We start from the raw sequence: 23,208 nt of genomic DNA, 5'->3' as shown, positions 1-23,208 counted from the left end.
CCTTTGGAATGGATAATATTACCCCGTTTCCCTCTGAATTATTATAACTGAAATTAAGGGACTTTCAGGCAAAGATACGGGAAAAGGAATAAGAGCACTGTACTAGTATTTGATAGCAAGGCAAACAAAACCAGAACCCCAGTCCCAGCCTGCCCTGGGCCGTGAGCACCTTCCCCTTGCTGCAGTTACAGTCACAGCCGGCAGGGGCGCTGTTGGTGATGCCTCCGCGCCGGCAGGGGGCGCTGTGACGCGAGCGCCGCTGAGTCCCTCACGCGGTAATGGCGGACGGCTGGAGCAGGGAGCTGGGAGCCCAAGCTGGCACGGCGGGGCTGGCTCACCCGCGCAGCGGGCAAGGGACAGCAGGAACTCTGCAGGCGTCCCAGCAGGCCGGGGCGTGTTGGGTTGTGATGTAGCAAAAAAGCCCTAAAGCAGCAGCGGAGAAGAGCTGGGGCTGGACGGGGTCGCTCTGTAGGTGGCTCACCAGAGATGGCTGTTCTCTGGGCCCGGACTGTGCAGAGGCCAATGGAGTGTTCCCGGGTCCCGGCGCAGCACGCAGTGTCTCTGGGCTCCCAAGCAGCAGAGAAGCAAGCCAGTAAGCTCCAAGCACGCTGCTGAAGGGAAAAGGAGGACAAATCGGGCAAAAACCAAGCGGCAGCTGTGTCCTCAGACAGACCCGTGCTACCTCACTGCCTGAACTCACCTGTGCAGATGGAAGAGCAGAGCTCCCCTTGTCTCTCCCCCAGCTCTCGCAGGAAATCCCAAACTGGCTTGCAATTATTTCAATATCCCTGGAGCCGGGCGGGGGAGGCTTGGGCAGGGCATGGCCATCCCGGACACAAAACAACAAAAAACCAAAGATGGGATGGGATAAATAGGTATCCCCAAGACAATACTGTAATTGTTCTTTTGAATAGGTACGTGAGCCTTCAATTCAGTAGAGAGCCACACTTTTTTTTTACTGCAGGCCAGTGTTGGTCAGTGAAATTATCTGACTATGAAACGAGTTCCTGGAGGAAGTTCTATTAGTGTCCCAACACAAGCATTTAACAGAAGATCTAAAAGTCTGGAACTTTGGGCTGTGTCTGTGAAGAGACAGCAGAGTGTCTTCAACATAATTGAGGCTAGAAGCTTATCTGTCAGTTCACTGTATTGAAAGATCTTGGTTTTAAAAGTATTCTCTAAAATTGTCTATAACTGGGGAGTTTCTCCATGTGAATGGTTGCTTTTCCTGTACTCTCTGTCATTAGTATTGTTGCTGTTACTGCTTGTTTTCTCGTCTCTTTGCAGTAAATAATTCTTACCTCTCTCAACCTGTCATGTTTGCGTTTTGTGCCTCCAGTTCTCCTCTCGGGTACACTGCAGCAGGAGGGGAAAACTGAGCGAGAGAGCAGTGTCTGGTTTGGAGAGTCTTGGTGGGGGCACTGAATTGGGGAGTGCCATTCCTAAACCATGGCAGATTGGCACAGTGTCTGATGGGAGGTGTATGAGAGAGCTACCTCATAGAAAGCAGGGGAGGGGGAACCTTGGCACTCTAGCTTCTCTGTAAATAACTGAGCCAGAATAACTCTTCACTTCTGACTCACTAAAACACAGTGTCCAAAATTACTTTTCCTAGAACTTTTTGTTCTGGAAGCATTTCTTCCCCCATACCTTGCTAATTAAGAATAAAACCATGATCCTGTACGCTATAATTTGGGAGAGAAAGGAGATGCGGAAGGAAGTTAAATCCTCCTCTGCTCCAAGAAAAATTCTTCACCTGTTCCTGCCTGAACATCTGAAAATCACATGAATGTTTCTATTCTATTGCAGCCAGACTAGGCTTGCCAAAAGCTGTGCTTCTATGAGGCTCTTTGATCCAGAGTCCTTTGCTTATTCCAGTAGCCTGTGTGAAGGGCAATTTTTTGTAAAAGGGCTCACCTAGAAGTTGCTATACCTCATTTTACTTTGGTGCTAACTTCAGCCATTGACAAGGCTGAACTGGTAAGGAGAGGGGAGATGAGTGCAGAAAGCAGATACTTTTAGCCAATGAAAGTTTTTCAGGCTTGACTGTAGCAGTGTTGAAAGGCAGCAGGGAAAGCATGGAAAAGTAAAGGCCAGTAGCAACAGCAGTGGCAGAAGTAATGGGATAAGCAGCACTACAGCAGCCAACCTACCCACCTCTCCCATGGCTCAGCTCTTTCCCAGTGGTGCAATCCTCTGACACCAATTCCCATCTTTATGTTTTCCAGCAGATTTCCACCAGCTTTTCTCCACTAATCTGCTCCCCAGTTGCTCTTGAAGTAATTCCCCAGTCATTCAGTCTTCTATTGATCTGTTAAGCCCACTAGGCCAATGGGGGGGGTTTTGACAGTGATACTGGTTTTGGCTGGGATAATTTTCTTCGTAGAGGCTTGTATGGGGTCATGTTTTGGGTTTGTGGCCAGAACACTGTTGGTTACATATGGATGTTTTAGCTACTGCTGGGTGGTGCTTGCACTGCATTGAGGCCTCTCTTGTTTCTCACACTGCCCCACTAGCACAAGAAGTTTACAAGAATTTGGGAGGGGACAAAAGCAGGACAGGTGACCCCAACTGACCAAAGGGCTGTGTCATGGTGTATGACATTGTCCTCAGCAGTAAAAGCTAGGGGAAGAAGGAGGGGTGTTTGGAGTTGTCTTCTGAAGTAACAGCTGTGTGTGATGGAGCCCTGCTTTTCTGCAGGAATAGCTGAACATCTGCCTATTGATGGGAAATAATGGATTCATTCCTTGTTTGCCTTGCTTTTGCACACAGCTTTTGCTTTCCCAATTAAACTTTTTATCTCAACCCACAAGTTTTGTCTGTTTTACTGTTCTGATTCTCTGACCCATCCCACTGTGGGAGGGTGAGCAAGTGGCTGTGTGGCCCTGAGCTAATGCCTAGGATTAGCCCACCACTCTGTATGTTGGTCTCAAAACATGATACACCTGTCATTATTGCACTTGGAGCTACATGAGATCTTGGCAAATATCTTGGCTTGTTGTATATTCACAGAAGAGCAAGTCACTGGCTCACAGCCTGAGCTCTTTGGGAAGCAGGGAGGTGAGAACATGGCAAGTTAGCTGGAAAGGATTGACAGACTTTACTTTGTTAGGGATGAGAAACCATGCACAGTAGTGGACAAAGCTGATTTTGCAGGAAGCAAGAAGAAGGGGAAAGATGACAATTCAGAAGATAGTGGGAGAAGATATCAAGGAGCCTTGGAAAAGAACAGAGAGCAGAAGTTTGCACAGGTAACATTAACATGGATGGTTCAAAGTGAATCTAGATCATGTGATTTAAAGGGGAAAAATCTCCTATTCCCCCTTCCCAGTTTGTAACCATAGTTGTAGACAGTGAACCGTACTCAGCTTGACCTTAATTGCAGTCCATTAACAGTGGTTTACCTCAGTTTGGGTAATGTAATAGTGTTTTCATGGACAGTAAAGGCATTTTTTTGATGGTTGGGTTTTGGGGTTTTTCTGTTGGTTTTTTGTTTGGTGTGGTAGTTGGTTTTGGTTTGGTTTGGTTTCTTGTTGGGTTTTTTGTTTGGTCTGGTTTGGTTGGTTTTGGTTTAGGGGTTTTTTTTTGTTTGTTTGTTTGTTTGTTTGTTTTTGCAGGAGTAGTTGTTTGGTTGGTTTTGTTGCTGGTTTTCCTGAGCAATTACAAACACAGCATAGATTCAAAGCAGATGATTGGTACAAGGAGTGCAAGTGGACTTCTCAGATACCACCAACAGTATCAGCCCCACTTTGTGCTCCTGCAAGTGATGGTTAAAGGATTGTTTAGGTGAAAAGCTGCTGATGTTACAGTTTCCTGTGGGCCCCAGTGGCTGAGGAATCTGATTCTGCTTTGTGTCTGTTTCTGAGCTGAACTGTACTGTCTATTAAGGACTTTTCTGGTCAGAATTTTTGTAGTATTTAAAATACACTTTACTGTAGAAAATATACTGTCCTTGTGCCAATATAGCTGAAGTGGTACAGTCACCAATGTGCATGCAATTCCCTGAGCATCAGTATGACAGAAATCAGTATGTTCATGAAGAATCATTGCAGTAGCTTATATTGGGAGAATCCTTTATTTCAGTTTGGATACATTTATAGTAAGGCTGTCCCCCTTGAAATGTTTGTTTAAAAATGATACCACTAAGAAATACAGTTATTTAGATATGAGAGTTGAATGTAGTTTAGCTTCCAGATAAGGCCTGGATTATTTTATGCAATCCAGGAAAGCAGATGCAGTGATTTGTTGCCAGCATTGCACAGGCTAATAATTCAGTTGTGGTTTTCCCTTGTGTTTTTTGACAGAGCAGTTATGCATGGCTCTTCATAGGCCCTCAAAAGGTGCTTTCTGCTTGGAAACACTTTTCAAGGCCACCAAAGCAGTCATTAAGAGCAGAGGAGCCCAAACCATGGTATGTGGTTCTTCTAGGAAGCTGTAATACACCTTGCATGTGCATCTTCTGAAACTTCTGCTGCTGTCTTTCTGGCCCCTGCCCATTAGCCAGAAGAGGAAGAAAAAGCCACTGAGGAAGTCCAAGACTTCTCTATGCATCTTCATAACACAGTGTTAGGAGGTATCTGATATTGCCTGTGCTCTGTTTTCTTTCTCCATGCGTTCTGAATTCCAAAAGGGCATTTTTGGATCTCGTGATGGTGAACTGACCTTATGTACTCAGTGATTCTCCTCGTGCTGAGGTTTACACACTCCTTTTCCTTAGTACCTTGTGTTTTGCTGTGCAGAAACACAGGCATTATATGGCCTAAGAGGCCATAGACAGTGTGAAACAGAGACTGATGGGGTTTGATATGGAGATTGATAGGATATTTTTCAATTATCAGCTGAAGGTCACAAGCCAGTAAAAATACAGCAACAGTTGTAGCAATTTCAAAAATATAGTCTGAAAGCAAGAGGGATCTAGGTGACCCCAAAAGCCATAGATGAGCCAGAAGAACATTGTGTAATCATACAGAAACAAATGTCTGTTCAGGATTAGAACTGATGGCAGTCGAGACCTTCTCTTTTTGAAATGGGAAGATTTCCACAATACCTGTGGAAGTGTTTGATGAGGTGTTTTAGGGGTCAGAGAGTTTCTCAGCTGAGGAGATCATGGCAGTGAAAGCATGGTAGCTGAAAAAATCCTGCCATTGGGAAAGCTTCCCCTGCATTTAGGGAGTCTCTTAAAGAGTACTTGAGCAAGTAGTGTCCTGACAATTGTGCATTTGCATTAGGTTTCTGCTAATGAAATTCTTCTGATGTGGTTGAGCAGTGTGAGGAGTTCAGCCTGAAAGAGATTTTGTTTCCAAAGCAAAAGCCATTGAGAAAATAGTGGTTGTTACAGGGCCCTCATGCATAAGTGAAACTTCACAGACTAACCCTGGAAGAGTGAGTGCTGAACACAGTTACAGACACCTATAGAGATCAAAGTTACCTAGCTCACCCAGCAGGCAGATTCAGAAAGCCAACCTTCCTTGTATGCGGCTTTCTGAGCCACTCTGCAGGCATTTAACGGGACTTTTAAGATATTTTGTGGCACGTTTCCTTTTTTTGTACTTGGCAGAGAGGAAAAATGAAAATACAAGAGACCTCACAACCGTATAGAAATTGTGCTCTCAGAATCAGCTGGTCTGTGTTCAGGGTCACACTTCCCTATGGCAATTTTGCCAGGACACTGTAGTGCATCAAAGTCTTTGCATGATGTAGCCATTAGTCAAAATTTACACCACTCCTGGCGAGGTCCCTCTGTACAGTGCACTAGATCTCAGTGGCTGGAAACATTCTCCTAAGGCCTGCTCTACACTAGGAAGATTTTCATAGCTGTTCAAATTGCAGCACTAAAACCAAATATTAAAGGTTTAAGATGAAAAATGGTAAATTTGTGGAAAGTCTTTTATGACTGGATTGCAAGGGAATAAGGCCAATGCCACAGCCCTGTGTCCCTTATTCCTAAAATCAATGACAAGCTAAAAAAAGAAAACATTATGCTGAGTTTGTTTTATCCGTCCTTCAGCCATCCAACCCAAGAAGAGAAAACTCCAACTCAGCATCAAGTCAAATCTGGAAGCTACTTACAAGTAATTTTGTTCCAGCTGCAAATGGCATGCTTCCACCCATTTGTCCCTGCCTGCATTGCTGGAAGGTTACATGTCCCCTCGGGCCCAGGGCTCATCTTGCAGTCACACCCGTTGCAGTCACACCGTGCCTCTGTACCACAAGGTAGTCCCTGTAACTGGCTGCTTTCAGTAACTGTGATGTCCATGACCATACATGTCAGGGAGCTTTTTGGCACAGGGTATCTTTCCTTTCCCTCCTTCAGAGGCCATGCAGATGTTAATTTTATCTCCATACACCAGCGACCCCTCCAAAGCCGTGGAAAGTTCAAGGCAGCAGTGTGGCTGCACAGGCTGAAGTGTCATTAGCTCACTGAGCAGCTGCACAGTGTGAGGGAGAGCACCACTCTGAGCTCAAAAGCCACAGAGCAATGGGAGACAGCCTTCTTGGGAGCTGGAACATGCAGGTGACTGGACACTAGAGTACAAGTTGTGTCTCTATCTCCCTGCAGTACTGGTAGAAGGAATACCTGGGGAAACACCTTGGAAAAGTAGAGAAACATGACCCAAGCTAAATAATGGCTAGCACACTAAGACCTTTGAAGCTGGTTCGCCCACTGCTCAAACTACGGATTTCATAATGTGCAGTACTTTTTTAGTAGTCAATCGCTGGTTTACATGACCACTGCTTGACTCCAGTCATTCAAGACAATGTTTGGATTTTTTATTCATTTTTTCTTTATTTGGACAATATATATATACATATGTACAAAAACATCTATACCTACTTTTTTTTTATTTTCCTTTTTTTACAATTTCATGTGATTTACAAAACAGGACAGCAAAATAACTTATAAAGAATACGAATACTGTACAAAAATAAAACTGATTAAACTGTTGGGAATTGGTTTCTTACAGTGTTACAGATCACTGATTTGTAAAACAGCATTTTGAAGTATGTGTCCAGTCTGCTGTATGCTGGGCTAAGTCCATCTGCAAGCTGAAAACAGATCTGTAATGTCGGTCATGAAAAATGTTCAAAAAGAACTATGTTATATAGCTATACCTTTAAATCCATGACTTCTCTATACTAATGGACTTTCTTAATCAAAGAGAGGAGCTGTCCTAACATCAGCGCTATTAAGTACTTTCAAAATAGTACAACAAGTACGTACAGTATTAGAGAACCTGATTTACCTTTTCTTTTCCAATACTTGCAACACTATTCAAAACTTAACTTCAAGACGCAAGGAACTAACCTGCAGGTTGTTTTAGGTGCTAAAGCCATTGTTTGCTTTTACTGAAAGAAAAAAGAAAAAAAACCCAAAACAAATGAACGAAACAGTAAAATGAAATCCCCAAACCTGATTATTCCCACTGTATTCTGTTAGTGGTTAATGAATCACATTAATCCTGTCTTTCCAATGCTGAAATACAGCACACATTTGCATTTAGGAAGGGTTCTTTTCAGAACAGGATCTTGTCACTGGCACTGGTAACACGTGCCTTGCATATCCCATTGTCCCATGGACTAAGGTACCTCCCACCTATTTCAGACTTTGCAGGAACAACGGTGTTTCTTTAAATGTGCATTCTGCCCCAAATACTCAACATGGAAACCATAAATCTGACCATTTACTTCCATATATCAGTTAATCCTGGTAGCTAAGTGACCAAAACATTTATGTACTGATTTAGGAGCTGCTTATTAGCTGTGGCTTCCAGTTGTGGTCGACTGGATGTGAGGATCTCTTGTGTTTCACAGGATCAGGCTTTAATTTTCCAAGTGCTGCACGTGTCCCACAAAATGGCAACAATCCAGACTACAGGACGGAGACTTGAAATCTAGCTTGACCTTCAGAAAGAAGAACAAAGATGAACATACATGCACCTTTGAACCTCACTGGGCTGCTCGTGACCCGGACCCTACTCCACAAGGCAGCATTAACAGTACTGGTAAGCAGAACACTTCCTGTATTTCTAGATCAATAGAAACACCAACACTACCAGTTTTTATTACAAAGAACTTATGTCCCTATGACTCAATCTGAATACGAGAAATTAAAGTTTGGTTTGTAAAATAAATGTTTCAAAAAGCTGAAACGGAGGTAGAAAGTGTGCTTGGTTTCCTGATGTCTTCACTGAAGAAAACACATCCCTTTTATTCCACAGACTGTTCAATATCCCCAATGCTTTAAAAGCAGTTCTCTTCACATAGACGAAATCTATTATGAACTACACAGGTAAAAACACAGTATGCAAACTGATTTCTAATGCTGAAAGCCATATACAACTGCAGAGGAAAACACTTTACTCTTCAAGTTAATTTTTTATGTTTGTTTCTAAGAAGCAAGCTTTTTATCAGATATAACAATAAGATACTGTAATTGCAGGTGTGCTAACAAGATCTTTTATGTACAGAATTTTACAAGATGACCTAAATTCATCTGCAGTGGAGACACTTTGGGTTTCAGTGTAAATACTCACAAAATTAATTTGGCCCTAAGTCTCTGTAGTAGGGCTGCACCTCCCCTTCCTCTTCTGGAGGAAGGGGTAAAAACCAAACAGAAGAATGTTTCTGGAAAAAAAAAAGTGTAAACAGAATTCTCCCCCCATTATGCAGCTGGAAGGGGAAAAATGTATCACTGACAACCTCTTACTTTTCATGCTTTTAACATAAAAAAATTTGAAATATTTGCTAATGACCACAGCTGAAAGTTTTCATTCGGTGATCTTTCTGTTCCTCTTAAAGATCAAAAAATAGCTTTAAAAAAAAAAAGTAACATTACCTTTATCAGCATTTGACATGCCATGCATGACACAGGTACAAAGTACCAAGAGAAGCTTATGTCATAAAGGAGTATTGCAAGACGGCTTCTTTATTTCAAATCAGTTTGTGGTATTCCCCCTTACTCCAGAGAAAGAGCAATCAAGAGATGCAGGAGCCCTTCCAAAGTGCTCCTTACAATAATTTTAGGTGTTTCCATTAGCAGAGTGCTCTTAAGGAAAGGTCTACTCTCTTCACAAACACATGCAACTCCCATAGGACTCCAAGGGAGTTAGGCCATGGTATGCAGAGAATAAATCTTTAAGGCCAAGTGTAGGAAGAGAAAAAGCCTTTAAAAAAGCAGCAGTTTGTAAAGATGGTAGCTGCTTTGTGCACCCATTCAAACAAACCACAGCAGAATAAAGCACTGTTAGTGGCATTTCTATAGTACAGTACTGTATTATTCACAAGTAAAGTATAGGATCATATGAGAGACATATGCTTCAGCTCCCACATGCCTGCCACATTATCTAGGCTAACTTGTATTTTTCCACGTAAGTGAATAACAGAGCTAAATACACACACAGTCAGAAAATTACTGAGCTGTTTGTGGGGATTTTTTTGCTTTAAGTATCTTCTTGAATCATACACGTTTTTACCGGAAAAGTCCAGCTTATATTCAAAAGTATAGTTAATACAAAGAAAAATTAGAAAGGCCTATTTACTTGAATGGGCCTTATTGAGTATAAATTCAGCTTATCTCAGTATATCATTCAGATACTATTCGTAACATATGTAATGTTTTTCTTGATAGTCTCTTTAAGTGCAGGATCGCAGAAGATACACAGAAGTAAACCCACTTCTACAATGTGCTATGGAGCTTTTATCTGAGAGTTATTTATGTGACTCAGAAAGTGTTTTTACTCGACAAGCTCTAAATACAAGCAGCATTACACTGTTCAACAAAACATGTTCATGACACAGCAATCACAAAGACTTTGGGGTCATGCTACTGTGGTGGCACAGGCCAGACCGCTCAGTCATATTATGTACACCAGTATCAGTGCTTTACATTGGAGGAGGTGGTCGCCTCCTCACTGGCTGTCCCCTCCCTCAGCTCACCCCACAGCCCACTTGTTCCAGACTGTTCCCAGTGCAGGGCCAGGAGGTGGAAGATGGGGAGGGGGGGGATACTGAGTACTTTAATTTTTATAATGCCGGCTACATGTGCTTTTGGACAGCGAGGGTGACCGGCACCGCAGCGGACGCTCGTGCTCTGGCACCACTGCCTGCATCCTCGCTACAGCCTGCCTCTTCCCCACTCCCCTCCCAGGGCCAGCCCTGCCTTCACAAGGAGCTGCTGGAGCTGCTGGACTTTTTGGATCGCTTGATCATGCTGGGGTGGAACTCAGTGTGGCGGCGGGCGTGCTTGGTCAGGTGGTCGCTCCGCATGAACCGCTTCTCGCAGAGGGGGCATCGGAACTGCTTCTCGCCAGTGTGGGTGCGGTAGTGCCGCGTGAGCTCGTCAGAGCGGGAGAACTTTTTAAGGCAGTCAGGCCACGTGCAGGGGAATGGTCGCTCACCTGTGGGGAGGAAAGAATAACAAGAGATTTAGGGGGGCAGGGATAATGCAAATCGGCATATCGCAGCTTTGCTAAGGAGCCAGAAAATGTTGCTGAGGGGAAAAAGCTGCTTTTGTTTCCTGCCATGGTGCCAACGTCTGTGGAGTTGTTGATAACTCACTTCATCAGGTTTCAGTCTCACCTCCAGTAGAAGCCAAAAACCCCTCCAAACACATGAAACTCACATTCTAGTGAGAACCTTACATGACCTGAAGACTGTCAAAACAACAGATGAGCTCTGCCTGTGCCTGTATGTTTTCCATGTTGGTCTCACTACAGTAGTTTGGGAAAGCAGTGCCAGAATTATTCCTCTGACACTTCCATTCTACTTCCATTCTAATGAATTCTTACATTATTTGCAACAGTTAAAACATAATGCAAAAAAAAAGAAAAAGGATCACCTAGGATAAGTCATTCCAGGCCATGAAGAACTGAGTGGGGAGGCACTGGGGAACAGTGAAGCCTCAGGGCTGCAAACATGTAGGGCAAAACAGCTGCACCTGCACAGAGAAGTCTCATGCTCCTGTCTCAGACCCTCCCTTGAAAATCCAAGGTGTTCCACATAGTACCAATCTCTCAGAGGATTTGAAGACGGGAAAAACACTTCATTATTCACACTCTACTGGAATAAGTATTTGCTATAATGATGAAAAGCAAATCCAAACACCTTAACCTAAGCCACACCACAACTTTGTTTTTACAAAATAAGGGTGCAAGAATTGAAGAGCACTCCATGTCATCTTCCCAGCACTCCACATCCCTACAGTTCATCTCTGAGGGTTGCACAGGCTTTGCCTTCAGGTACACACACAATGCCTCCTGAGCAGCAAGGCTGACCCTAGTACACAGCACAGATGGAAACTGAAGGTGTTTTAAGTTCACACAAAAGCTTTCGACCACAGCCACCATTCACTACTGCAGTTTTGATGCCTTGCTTTCTTCAAAGTCTCCTGCAGGGAATATAAATGGCAACTATGTGACAGCTATTTATAGTCAACCATGAAATATAAAAGCTATCCCAGGAGTTTTCTAGCTCAGAAGAATTCCAGTATTTCTTGGTACTGTGAGGTTTGGCACAACAGGTAAGCTCATCTTACATTCAAAGGTAACAAAAAAGGAGTCATTTACAAGTGAGTCCTGGAGTTCTCCACAGACACAACAGCAGAGACAAAAAGCTACAGGCTTAAATGAACAACCCTGAAGCCAGGAGGACAACTGGCAGTAGAGAGTATGGCAGAGTTACAGGGAGGAGAAAGGAGGTGGGGAGGGACTCACTGTTGGCATCCAAAAGGCCAAGGAAGGATAAGGACAGACCAGGTAAGCTGAGGTGGAGCTACACCATGGGCCCTGAAAGCCCTAGTGAGCCCTGAATAATGCGGCTGCTTTCGCCATTTGGCCTCCTGATGATCTGTGTTCCTTAACAGGCAGCTGCCCTATTCCACACCAAGCAGTGTGCCATGGAGCTGAGTAGGATGAGTGGGACTTTGTAGGTCACAGCAGCCCTGCAGCTGCTCCCCCTGCACTTGCCTCCTTCGCCTCATGGCCATGCTGGTCCTCCGTCAGGGAGAAGGATGGGGCAGAGGAAGTCAAGCCAGCTGGGTGCCCGAGCCTGGGGGAGGCAGAGCTGCCAGCCATCCTGAGCCGGGGCTATTTTGTTTGTTATAAATTCATTTCTTGGCTCCCTGATGTATGCTTTTTAGACATGGTTGGAAGATCTTCTTAACAACCACCGACTGTATAAAACAAATTAAAATAGTACGTAGGGTCACGCATGCATGAAGGCCATGACTGCAGCTACACAGCGGGGCAGCACTGGAAGCTGTAGAGGCCCCACAACACTGCCCAGCCCAGCACCTTCCTTAGCCTCTGAGGCAAATGTTACACTTGTGCTGCGCTTTTGCAATCTATCTCATGGTTTCTGTCACAGCTCCTGGAAGCAGGTGGCAGTGGGAGGTGCAGAACAGCTTTCTAGCTCCCCCTGGGAGCGTGGGAGGAGTGCTATACATCCTGCACGTGTGGAGCCATCTCATATATGCCTCTGTGTCAGGCACTCACGCCCCAGAGCAGCGGGAGCAACTGAGGCATCCTGCCTCATCCCCAGAAACCACCAACCACCTACCTCAGCACAGCTCTTCAGCATGCAGAAGTGCCTGGCTGCACAACAGGGGGATTAGGTGCCTAGGCTGGATAACTAACATCACAATCTTTGGCGTGCAGCACCTACATTTTAGGCATGGTACTATCCAACCTAAGTGCTTAAATCCAACCTGAGTGCCTAAAAGTAGTGTTTAAAATCTGGCCTCAAGCAGCCCTCAAGGACCTGAGCACCTCCCCATGCCCTCCTTGAACTGCACATGGGAAGGAAAAATGAAACCCTGCTTCTGGAATTCCCTCTAACACATGACAGGAGCAGCATGACCTCCATTATTGCTACCTCACACACCCATTTCACACACCGTGGGGAAAGCACTCCAAGGTTATGTAGGGTAACCACAAAGCTTTAGGGAAAGGCAGGGCTTGCTCAGGATCCCTTGAGGATCGCCTGGCCTGCTGTGCCTTTGGCACTGTACTCTGCAGGGAGTGATCCCTGGGCTTGGCTGGGGAGGACACAGAGGCTGCGGGAGCCTGGCACGGTGCAGACGTGCCTTGCTACCAACAGGAGAGCTGCTGTGCACCAGGACGGGGACACAGCAGGGACTGCAGGCAGAGATGGGTGGCCACGCTCCCTCAGACACACCTGGATGCCACCAGCACTAACCCCACCCACTGCCGGGCTCACATGTACAGCAGCTGAGAATGGCTTCACCACCTCGGCAGTACAAACCTGAGCAAGCTGTCACAGCCACTTTGGAAGTGCCCTTATGAAAGTAGGCACAATCCCTGACACCTGGATGCATTTAACTCCAGGCTTCTCTGAGCAGAGAGACAAGGGGGAGAGAGGCTTTTCCAGACCCTCAGGGGTTGTCTCCGAGCCTGAGGATTCACTGCTTGCCTTGGTTGCAAAGCTGTAAGGGATGACACTAGCCCAAAGGGACGGTGCCTCAGTGACTCAATAGGTGCAATGCAGGCATGGAATGTGTCCCCAGGAAGCTCTTAATGCAAGGCAGAGATGGCTGATGGCATGTGGTAACTGTCCACTCAACAAAGCTCTCCCTGCTGTATTTGACACGCTTTCTTTTTAAAGAGGTACAGATATCAGTGGAAGAGCCCACTGAGAAAATAGGTCTTGCAGCTCCTATGCTTGCTGGGCAGGCAGTGGCCAAGCGAGCTGCAGAGCTAGCTAGTGCTGCCTCCATCTGGAGACATGGATTTCTGCGTCAGCTCTGGCAAGGCGTATCTTTTCCTCATGATTTTTCTCCCTTAGTTTTAGGGTTGATGGGGAAACAAAAAAGCTTGAAACAGCAGAACGAATTATCAAAACACAGTGCTATTATGCACTGATTCCTTTAGTATGCTACCGATATTTTAAGATATGCCTCCAATGGGATTTTCCATCAAGGGATGAAGGAAAGGTCAATGGTATATCATGATAATATAAACCTATGTGTGATAGGATCCAAACACAACAGACACAAGATGTAAATAATTTTCTTTAGAAAATAATATGTGTATGTATATACACATATATCCAGGGCAGCTTATGGAAGTAAGAAGTGAATGAGAAACTGATTTATAGGTTGTAGGAACAGGTGCATCTGCAGACTCCCATTCTTCGTGCTGTGTGGCACCAGGAATACAGTGAGACATATTACTAAGCTAACAGTGGTGCTTCACAGGTCTTCTCTGCAGTCTAAAGAACTCTTGCTCCTGCAGTCCTGGGTTACTTTAAATCCCATACGGATGCAAAGGCCTTTGCAGATCCTTTTAATCTTAGCTCTCTTGCTTCACCTGCCATTTTCTACTTGTTCCTTCTCCCTCCCTCTACCAAAAATGTTTCGTTTGTTCTCTCTGTGCAAGTTTAAACTCTATACCCAAGCTACTTTATATGACCTGAAGCAGGTCCACTTTATTTTATCCCATTTCCATTTTATTCTGAATAGACAAAAACTAATTTACCTTTTTTTTTCTACCCGGGGACATTTCAGATTTTCCTACACTTCAGTGTTACGCAGAAAGGGTTTCCGAAAAAAGAATACAGAGTGGGCATTAGCAGACTCATTAACATAAGTACAGGTAGTAGTGGTATCCTGATTACTCATCTGCCTTCTCACCACAAAATGCTGCTTTATGTGTGGATGACTGAGGTTAGGAGCTGCAGTTCATGATGGCTTTAACACACAGAATAGCTGCTGTCTCAGGTATCTCTCACTTTTCTTCCCAGTTGTTTGCTGCACACACCCTCAACGAGCAATTTCCTATGGGACACTGGACTTTGACTGAGTGTCCACATGCAAGATATTCTGGTGATGATAGATATTCAGGGCAGACAGACTGGAGGCCTTTCAAGCAGGCTTTTTCCTTTTCTGAGATATTCCAAAATCAGATCATTAAAACACACGGCAACATTGTTCAGATACTGGTGCAGAGAGAGATCAGCAGTGAGGATGTTAGGGACCATATACCTGAACCAAGGAACCCCTTTCTGGAACCCCTAAACCGTGGTCATCCAACCAGACAACAGATCAAACAGATGGGATAGGCGACAGATGGATGGGTTCCAGCAAGAGGTTTGTTCTACCAGGATTTAGGATTAAACACAGCAAGTTGATTCACATGTTAAAATGCTGCTTTCAGCAGGTATTTAGAATGTTCTGACATTCTTAAATCTACCACTCAGCAGCAGCTTGGACATACAGGTGTTCTGAGTCCCTTTCAAAAGTCCAGATGCAAAACCACCTGCTACAACCTGCTGCTGCAGAGACTAAATTCCAGGAAAACTGTCTTGCTCCTATCCCACTGTGACACAGTATCAGAAGCAAGGGATGCCATTTCAGCTTCTTTACCAGAGCACAAGCCTCCTTGACTGCCTTGCAAAAGGCTTTCTCTAGGAGACTGTGCCTCCGTACACACATACAGAGAGACAGAGATCAGCCAGGGAAGCTACTCAGGAGAGGAAAGACCTTTCCAAACCTCACTGGACTTAAATCTACACTTTCATGGGTGAGGTGAGAGGCCTCAGCAGTACGTTCTTGGATATGTGGGACAAGTTCCTACCTCTTCTCCTTTCCTGACTTACCTTTAGGTGAACTTCCTCCATTTTTCAGCAATACTTGAATAATAACTAAACAATGGAGAGACACCAAGTCCTAGCCCGGTGCTTAGGGCACTTACGTGTGATCAAACAACACTGGGTTTAAGCTCCTGTCCTGCATGAATAATCAAATGCTTGCTAAGAGGAAACAGCTTTGACATGGAAAGGAGGAATCCAATTTTACATGCATTCAGAAGAATGCAACTTTTGTTATTTTACTCTGAATTTATTAGCTAGTGTTTCAACAGACTTTTCCCTCAAGTTTAAGGTATTTATAGAATACTCTCAGGCTATGCACATTCATCATAACCTGAATACAGATGGTGAACTGCACTACAAATGAACAGTATCTGAAGTATGCTTTGCTGTCACTCCCTCAGACACTGTTTGTTTAATCCTAAATTGGCCCTTCCCTGCTCTTCCAGCTGCAGGCTTGGAAGCTGTGCAAAGCCGGAAGCACAGGAACAGCAGCCTGGTGCACAACAACACGGCAGCCAACAAAGAGGAACAAAGGAGTTCCTGCAGGGATCCTAACAGCTGGGGCTGCAAGAAACACGGGCTAACAAGAGCAATGACACTCACCACATGGTCTTCGGTGCCACACCATAAACAGTGTGCAGCAACTCTGTAAAGCTGCAGTTTCAATACATCCATCTGGAAGCAGGAGCTGTGCTCTTATGGATAATGCCTGCTCACTGCTCCTGTCCTGCATGTGAACTCTGTCACCCTGACTCAATTGATAAATGAATATTTTTGGAGCACTTTGCCACAAGTGACACACGCATCTGGTTAAAATTTTAATTTTTTCATCAGAAAACAAGACAACTGGGAATCAGGCAACTTTGAATTAATCTTGAGGATTTTTGCCTACCTTACTCAGCTGGCATGGCTCCCAGTCAGCATGATCACTTCTCCAAGACCTGGAAACATGCTCATTAGAATTCCAGCAATTCGCACATTTTCATTAACCATGGTGTTTCACATGGCAATCTGAATTTGGCAAAAAATATCTTGCCAGCTCCATTTTTTGCTCTTTGGTCCTGTTCTAAAGAATCTGGCTAAGTGACATTGCATGAGCTGGATAGGAGGGGCTTAAAATGCTGAATTTCAGATTATGGTCAAATGCAATCACCAAAAAAGCTCTTGGTGAGCAGAGGACTGCCAACATGCCAGCAGCTGTACAGTCCATTGAGTGAGATAATCTAGAACACAAATAACAAAGCAGCGCAGTCAAACCACACTGATACAGGGGGTTGGTCTGACACCTTGATATATGGATAAGCAGCAACAGGCAGCTGCAGAGCTTGTTCTTACTCTCTGCTGGAAATGCTCCTCAGCTCCCTTGTCCAGACTGTCAACCTATGAGTTCACACCTCAGCCTATGGGTTCCTATGCCTATAAGCACTGGTGAGAGCCAAATGCTCGGAGCACTCAAGGGTGCATCAGCTGCCTGGTGTAACAAAACTCTTGGCATTGTCTCAATCACCAGTTTCCATGATGATGCAGTTGGATGAAAAGCCTACTTGATGAGGCAGAACCTTTCCCACGTTTGGGTTTTGTGCATCTAAACTCTTCATTAAAGGCACCTGATGTGTATGTGAAATTCCCATCAATCCTCAGCCTCCTAAGGCAAATAAACTCCTACAAATCCTGTAGGAGGAAGCATCTCACAAACTACTTTTATGGTACCTTCCTGGTCAGGGGGGAGGGACAGAGAAGACCTGGTCTCAGTGCCATTCACACCATCATAGCAAACACAAATTTTGTACAGCTTGTTTCTCCTGCCAGTTTCTCTCTCTGCCCTTTGCTCTGCACTCCTCAGCCAGGCCTCCTGACTGAGATGGCTTGTTTACTCTTGTATGCTTTCATTTTCCCTGGAAATCCTCTGGCCTGCACACCCCTCTATATTAAGTTGGTCCCCCGCTCCATCTTTGAGGCTAATAATAACCCTACACAACACCTGTCATAACTAAACCCATAAATCCACCCATTTAGAGAATTCTGTGCATTTTGAAGGTAAATCTCTGCTTGCCTGCTGTTGCTTTTGTTTTCTTGGGCAGATGGGTTCTTCACCATTCCCTGACCTCTGTACAGCTGCCAGGGCTTGGGTCTCACCTAGGCCACTTTCTGTGCTCCAAAGGTCAAGTCTGTAATCTCAGTGCTCAAGACTCCTAAGCAGACAGGCCATTCATAATCCCTCCTGCCACCACCAAACTTCAGCTGAGTTTACATGTCATACACTCTCACAATGTCATCCCATAAGTGACAGGGAGATTTTGGGTATGGTCATGTTGTACACTTATCCCTCCACCTGCCTTCCTGACAAACAGCTTTTGGTTTGGGAGCCATCAGGCATAATGCCACCTTTCCTCTCCTACATCAAGCACCTAGCACTTCAGAGATGCTCCTGGGCACTGCTCATGCTGAAGAACAGCCTTACCTGTCGTGCTTGTCCTGCTCAAGACACCAAAACTTAAATCACAAATTCCAAGCCATGTTTGGATAGTAGTTAAGGGAGAGGTGAGGCAATAGCTCAGTTTCAATCATGCCTGTCTTTGTATCCCTGCACCTTTGCAAACAAATGTATTTTGAATGTAGGCCTAGTGAGGAATGGCAAGACTACTCTCCCAAGAAGGGGCAGGATTCAGACTTCCTTGGCTTCCTCCTACAAATCCTGCTCTACAAAGCCAAGCTGAGTTGAGTGGGACTGGCAGCACAAGGGGGCTGTTTGCACAAATAGGACATGCAGTGCCATCTGCTGATCTTTTTCTGTAAAGATCAACTCAAAAGACAATTTCTGATGGATGGCTAATTTGGGCCTTCTGGAACTTGAACTTGCATTACCATGAAAGGCCCAAACTTCAGGCAAACGGTTATACAGATAGTTTTAGTACCTGAAATATGGAACCTTTAAACCAATACATTTAAAGAATCATAAATAAGATACAGGCCTCTAACCTCTGAGCATCAAGTTTTGCCTTCTACTCTTCTACCTTGATTTGGTATTTTGTTTCTTGCTTTGCATGAGGTTACCAAAGATGGTCTGTTGAGTTTTCATATTCCCAATCACTACACAGAAGGAGAAGAATCCAGAGCTTCCCAACTTGCTTGGTTAGGATTCACGGAAAAAGAGAACAATGAGTACAAGCAAGTGTGAACACAAATCCTTAAGCCATTTTCCAAGATAGAATGACTGGGATTAACTGTTAAAAATTTAAGACCAGGAAGCTTCTACTGGTGACTGTGCACCTAATCCCACTAATGGCTACACTGCAGCAAGAAATCTAGGTGATGGCCCGATGAAAAATGTCAGATCGGTGAAAGAGAGATTATGTGAAAAGAAGGAAATAAAATGGTACTAAGGAGGGCACATTAATACTCTGCAATATACAGTTATGAATAACTCCAGAGGTCCCATTGAATCCCACTGTTGCTAAGGAATTGTTGTCATCTATAAAAATAATTAACGTTATCAGTATCATTTAGCATTTCAGTTAGCTACAATTAACTTCACATTAGGAAGCTCTAAAAGTTCATTACTCCTGAATGTCTGCAGTGGTTTTAATCACACAGAACTACCATGACAGTACATCAGTGTGTCTGAGTCAAACGCCTCATACTTGGAGCTAAGGCCACCCACTTGTGAGCAGCACATGCTAAACCTCATACCACTTCAGCAGTACTTATTATAACACTACTGCTGGCAGCAAGCTGTGTGGGCTGTACAGTACATTAATTTACATGTCATCACACAGAATGCTATCTAAGTCAACATTTATTCTGGTTCCCTTATTGGGGTGGATATTTGAGCATGGGATAGTAAATTGAAATCATGCTAACACATTTTCTTTGTCACTTATGAGACAACATTTTGGAGAGCACCAGTTACATGCAGCCTCCAAAAGAGCATCTAAGCTGCAGTCTCTGAGCTGGTAACACAGCAATCCTTGGCACTGGTCATGAGGTCAGTATAGGGTCATCACTGACCATCCTCTTTCTCAGCTCATAGAGACAGTCTAACCACACAGCTCATCGCTGAGCCACATCCAGTAATCCTACCCCACTTCCCTCCAGCCTTGAGCTAAGCACCCAGCAGATGTGCCAGCAGGGCACTGGTAGGCAACCAGCACCGAGCCTCTTGCTCCGCAGTGCACCCACGCCTACGAACACAGGTGAACTGGGGCAACGGACGCTGAGCTGGAGTTCAGAGGTGGTCATAGCCTACCCAGCTGTGTTAAATTCTACAGCAGTGCCTCACAGTACATTCCTGGGGTGATAAACTCGTTTTGTACTACACCACTAACCATCACCACCAACAGACAAAACCCAAAAGGCACCATCATTGACAGAACCAATGCGAAGCACGTGAAATGTGTTCACATTTGTCTCTTTTGAATCACTCCTTTCTGTTCTTGCACACAACCCTTTAATTTAGAGCATTTTTAACGCAGCCTTTTGTACTCCATTATGATCCCAAGAGCAATTCAGACCCATAAAGGTTTTTATTAAATCACTTGCACTGAATGTCTTAAAACAAACAAAGAAACAAAAACCCCTCCAAAACGAAAACCGACAAACGAACAGAGAAGTCTGCAGCTGCTGTCCCCTTGGGGCCAGGCTGCCGCAGATATGTTTTATCTCCAGGTTTCCATGTTGCCACACCCTCCGAGGCGCCCGGGCGAGGGCCGAGAATGGGAGCACACATGATGAATGAAGCCCTTGTGGAAGGCGCCGAAGCTGGGTCGCGATAACCGACAGCGCGAGGCGCTGCCGCCGGGAAGGCAGGGTCGGTGCTCCCCGCGCGGCGCCTCAATCCCCTCCGCCGGAGGCGCGGGGCAGCGCCGGGGCGCTTCGGGGAGCAGCGCCGGGGCGCTTCGGGGAGCAGCGCCGGGGCGATCTGCTCCACCGGCGCTCCGCCGCTAGCCCGAGCGCCTGACAGCGGCTCTCGGTGATGCGCTTAGCGAGTTCCCCAGCCAGCCCGCCGGAGGGGGTGTGTCCGCAAGCCCCAGAGGTGCAGCTCAGCGGCGGTCCGGGAGACGCCGCCGCCTCCTCCCGAGTCGAGGCGAGCCGCCAGCCCCGCCAGCCCCTGCTCCGGCGCCACGGCCCCGGGCGTCCAGTCCTCTCAGCCGAGCAGAGCGCACCGGCAACTCCGCGGGCGCGGGCCGCGGGTTCCGACGGCGGGAGCAGCGAGAGGGGCGCGGGCGGGGACGGCGCTGCCCTCGCCTCCCGTGGGGAATAGGTGCCAAGTTCTGACCCGGTGCAGGCGCCCGTCCGCCTACAGCGGCAGGAAACCCAAATCCCGCCGCCCAGGCTTCCCTCGCCGACGCCCCGAGCGGACTCGGCGGGCTCCGCCGCCATCCAGCCGCGCCGGACACACGGAGTTCGCTCCGCTCCCCGGCGCCTGCCGCCCGCTCGCTCGCCCTGCCCGCGGGGGCCGCGCCGCTTCCCGGCCGGCGCAGGTGGGCGGCGGGCAGGGCGCGGCGGGAGGCGCTGCCGCAGCCCCGCCCGGGACGGCCGCCAGCTCCGCCGGACGAGGGGCGCCGGTCCGACAGGGCGGCGGGGAGAGCGGGTGAAAGAAAGGGGGGCGTGAAGGAGGGAGAGACACGAACCGGCCCCGAAGCCGGAGCAGCGCGGCAGGACGGAGGGGGCGCGCGGGGATGCCGGGCGCGCCGCTGGCCGGGTTCATCCGAGGACAAGCGCTCGCTCCCGCCCCCCTCCCTCCGCCGCCGCTGACCTGTGTGCACCCGGTAGTGCGCCTTGAGGTGGGAAGACTTGCCGTAGACCTTGCCGCAGCCGCTGTAGGGGCACTTGTGCCGCTTCTCGGCCGCCAGCTTCCCCTTAGGGGCGGCCCCGGCGGCGCGCAGGCGGGGGGGCGGCCCCGGCGGGGGGCTGCGGGGCGGGCTGGAACCCTGCTCGGTGGCCGCGTCGCTGTCGGAGCCCGCGTCCTCGTCGGGGCTCTCCACGCTGTCACTGCAAACGGAGGGGGCGGGCAGCGGCCGGTACTTGTTCAGCTCCAGCAGGCTCTTGGCGATGGCCAGCAGGGCGCAGTAGTCCTTCCAGGCGTCGCGGGGGTCGCGCAGCTCCCGGGCCGCCTCCCCCTCGCCCGGCACCTTCAGCCGCGCCGCCTCGGGCACGGCGGAGCGGTTGGAGATGGAGACCAGGCACTGCGCCGCTACGAAGTCCACGTACGCGACGGCCGACATGGTGCGGCCGCGCCCCGACGACAAGGGGGGCTCCGTGCGCCCTCAGTGCTCGTCCGCCGGGCCGACTGTGCCGCCGCCAGCCATGGCCCGCCCGCGGCGCGGGAAAGAGCGGGGCGGAGGAGGAAGGGGGCGTGGGGGGCGAATAAATAGCGGGGCGCCGGGCAGGTCCTTCACCGCCGCCCCCCGGGGGCGGCGCGCAGCCGGCGAGGGGGGAGCACCGCCCGCGCGGCCGGCCCGGGTCCGGCGCGGGGGCCGGGGGAGAGGATACCGCCCGCCCCGCGCCCCGCGTGCTCCTGCCCGGGGGCGGCCGCGCCGGGGCCCATCACGTCAGGCGCGGAGCCCCTCCCGCCCCGGCCGGTCCGCGGGCAGGGCCGGCCGGCTGTGTTTACTTTCTCCCCCCGCCACTCACGGCGCCCCTTTTCTAGGAGGGGCGTGTCCGCCGGGCCGCCTCCCCGCCAATCCCCGCGCTCCCTCCCCAGGCCGCGTGCTACTCCGGGCGCCCCGCCGCGACCGCTTAAAGCAGCGATGCCGGAGCCCCGCCGGGCGCGGCACGGCACGGGGGCCGCGGCTCCGCTCCCCGCCGTGGGGGTCGAGCCGCCGGTCCGGCCGCACCCCGCAGGAGCCGGCGGCGGCCTCGGTCGCCGGCCCGCGGTGGGGGCGGCGCGGGGCTGCGGCGCCGAGAGGGTTAAGTGGCTCCCTGGAAGTCCTACGGTCCCAGCAACGGGCCGGCCAATGGGAAGTGAGCCGGCTGATGTCACTGGCAGCGCTCGGCCAATCAGCGCTTGGTCCCCAAAGGTGCGCAACGCTCGGAGGCGCGGGGAGCGGCGGCTGCCGGGGACGGGCGGGCGGGGCGGCGGGGATGCCCCGCCCGGGCGAGGTGTCCGTGACCCCACCGCGACCCCGAGCGGGCTCCCCATCCCTGCCCGCCAGGTGGGGCTCCCCGCACGGCTCCCCACGGTCCCCGCGGGCGGAAGGACGGGCGCTGAGCGGGAAGCGGGACCCCGCAATGTCCCCCGGAGAAACCCTGTGGTGGCGTTACGCGCTTCATCGCCTCGGCGTCATCACTGAGACGGGCGGCTCCGTCAGGCGGGGCAGGGAGGGGCTCTCCGCGCCCCCACGGTGAGCGGGGCAGGTACCTCGGCGGGGGTCACCGGGCTGCACCGCCGGGGAAGAGTTTCAGAGCCACCGGATGGAAAGTTACGCTGCCGTGTTGCCAATGCTGGCAAATAAAGGTCAGGTTGACACTTAGCCTGTTATCGAATTAGTGTGGTCCAGCCTAAACGAATCCTAAAAATGTGCCACCTCTACCCAAATAACACCACCCCCATCTCTGCTCCAGCGAACGCGCAGAGCTCATGGAGTGTTGTGAAAGTTACCT

The 23,208-nt window shown here is 48.5% G+C and overlaps 1 protein-coding gene and 1 long non-coding RNA gene across 2 annotated transcripts; one reads left to right on the top strand and one right to left on the bottom strand.

The window, feature by feature from the left end:
* The first annotated feature begins 1,076 nt into the window (after positions 1-1,076).
* On the top strand, positions 1,077-8,150 carry LOC146424453 (uncharacterized). The gene is made up of 2 exons (XR_014846872.1): positions 1,077-3,251; positions 4,305-8,150. It is a non-coding gene; the product is annotated as an uncharacterized LOC146424453 (long non-coding RNA).
* KLF9 (KLF transcription factor 9) lies at positions 6,750-22,232 on the bottom strand. Its single transcript, XM_085042791.1, has 2 exons — positions 21,362-22,232; positions 6,750-10,397 (listed from the first exon to the last, which is right to left on the bottom strand). The coding sequence occupies exons 1-2, from the start codon at positions 21,828-21,830 to the stop codon at positions 10,162-10,164; spliced, it is 705 nt and encodes a 234-aa protein (XP_084898917.1). The 5' UTR covers positions 21,831-22,232; the 3' UTR covers positions 6,750-10,161.
* Between the last annotated feature and the right edge of the window lie 976 nt (positions 22,233-23,208).

The sequence above is a fragment of the Lichenostomus cassidix genome, chromosome Z (assembly GCF_008360975.1).
Source record: "Lichenostomus cassidix isolate B80296 chromosome Z, HeHo_3.0, whole genome shotgun sequence".
Taxonomy (NCBI): Eukaryota; Metazoa; Chordata; class Aves; order Passeriformes; family Meliphagidae; genus Lichenostomus; species Lichenostomus cassidix.
This window is presented reverse-complemented; position numbering and strand designations above follow the sequence as displayed.

Bases quoted from the DNA above. Each gene is read 5' to 3' on its own strand.
- KLF9 (XM_085042791.1), bottom strand. From the start codon at position 21,830: ATGTCGGCCGTCGCGTACGTGGACTTCGTAGCGGCGCAGTGCCTGGTC. The intron at 10,398-21,361 runs GTCAGCGGCGGC...TCCTCCCCACAG, and splicing joins GCACTACCGGGTGCACACAG to GTGAGCGACCATTCCCCTGC.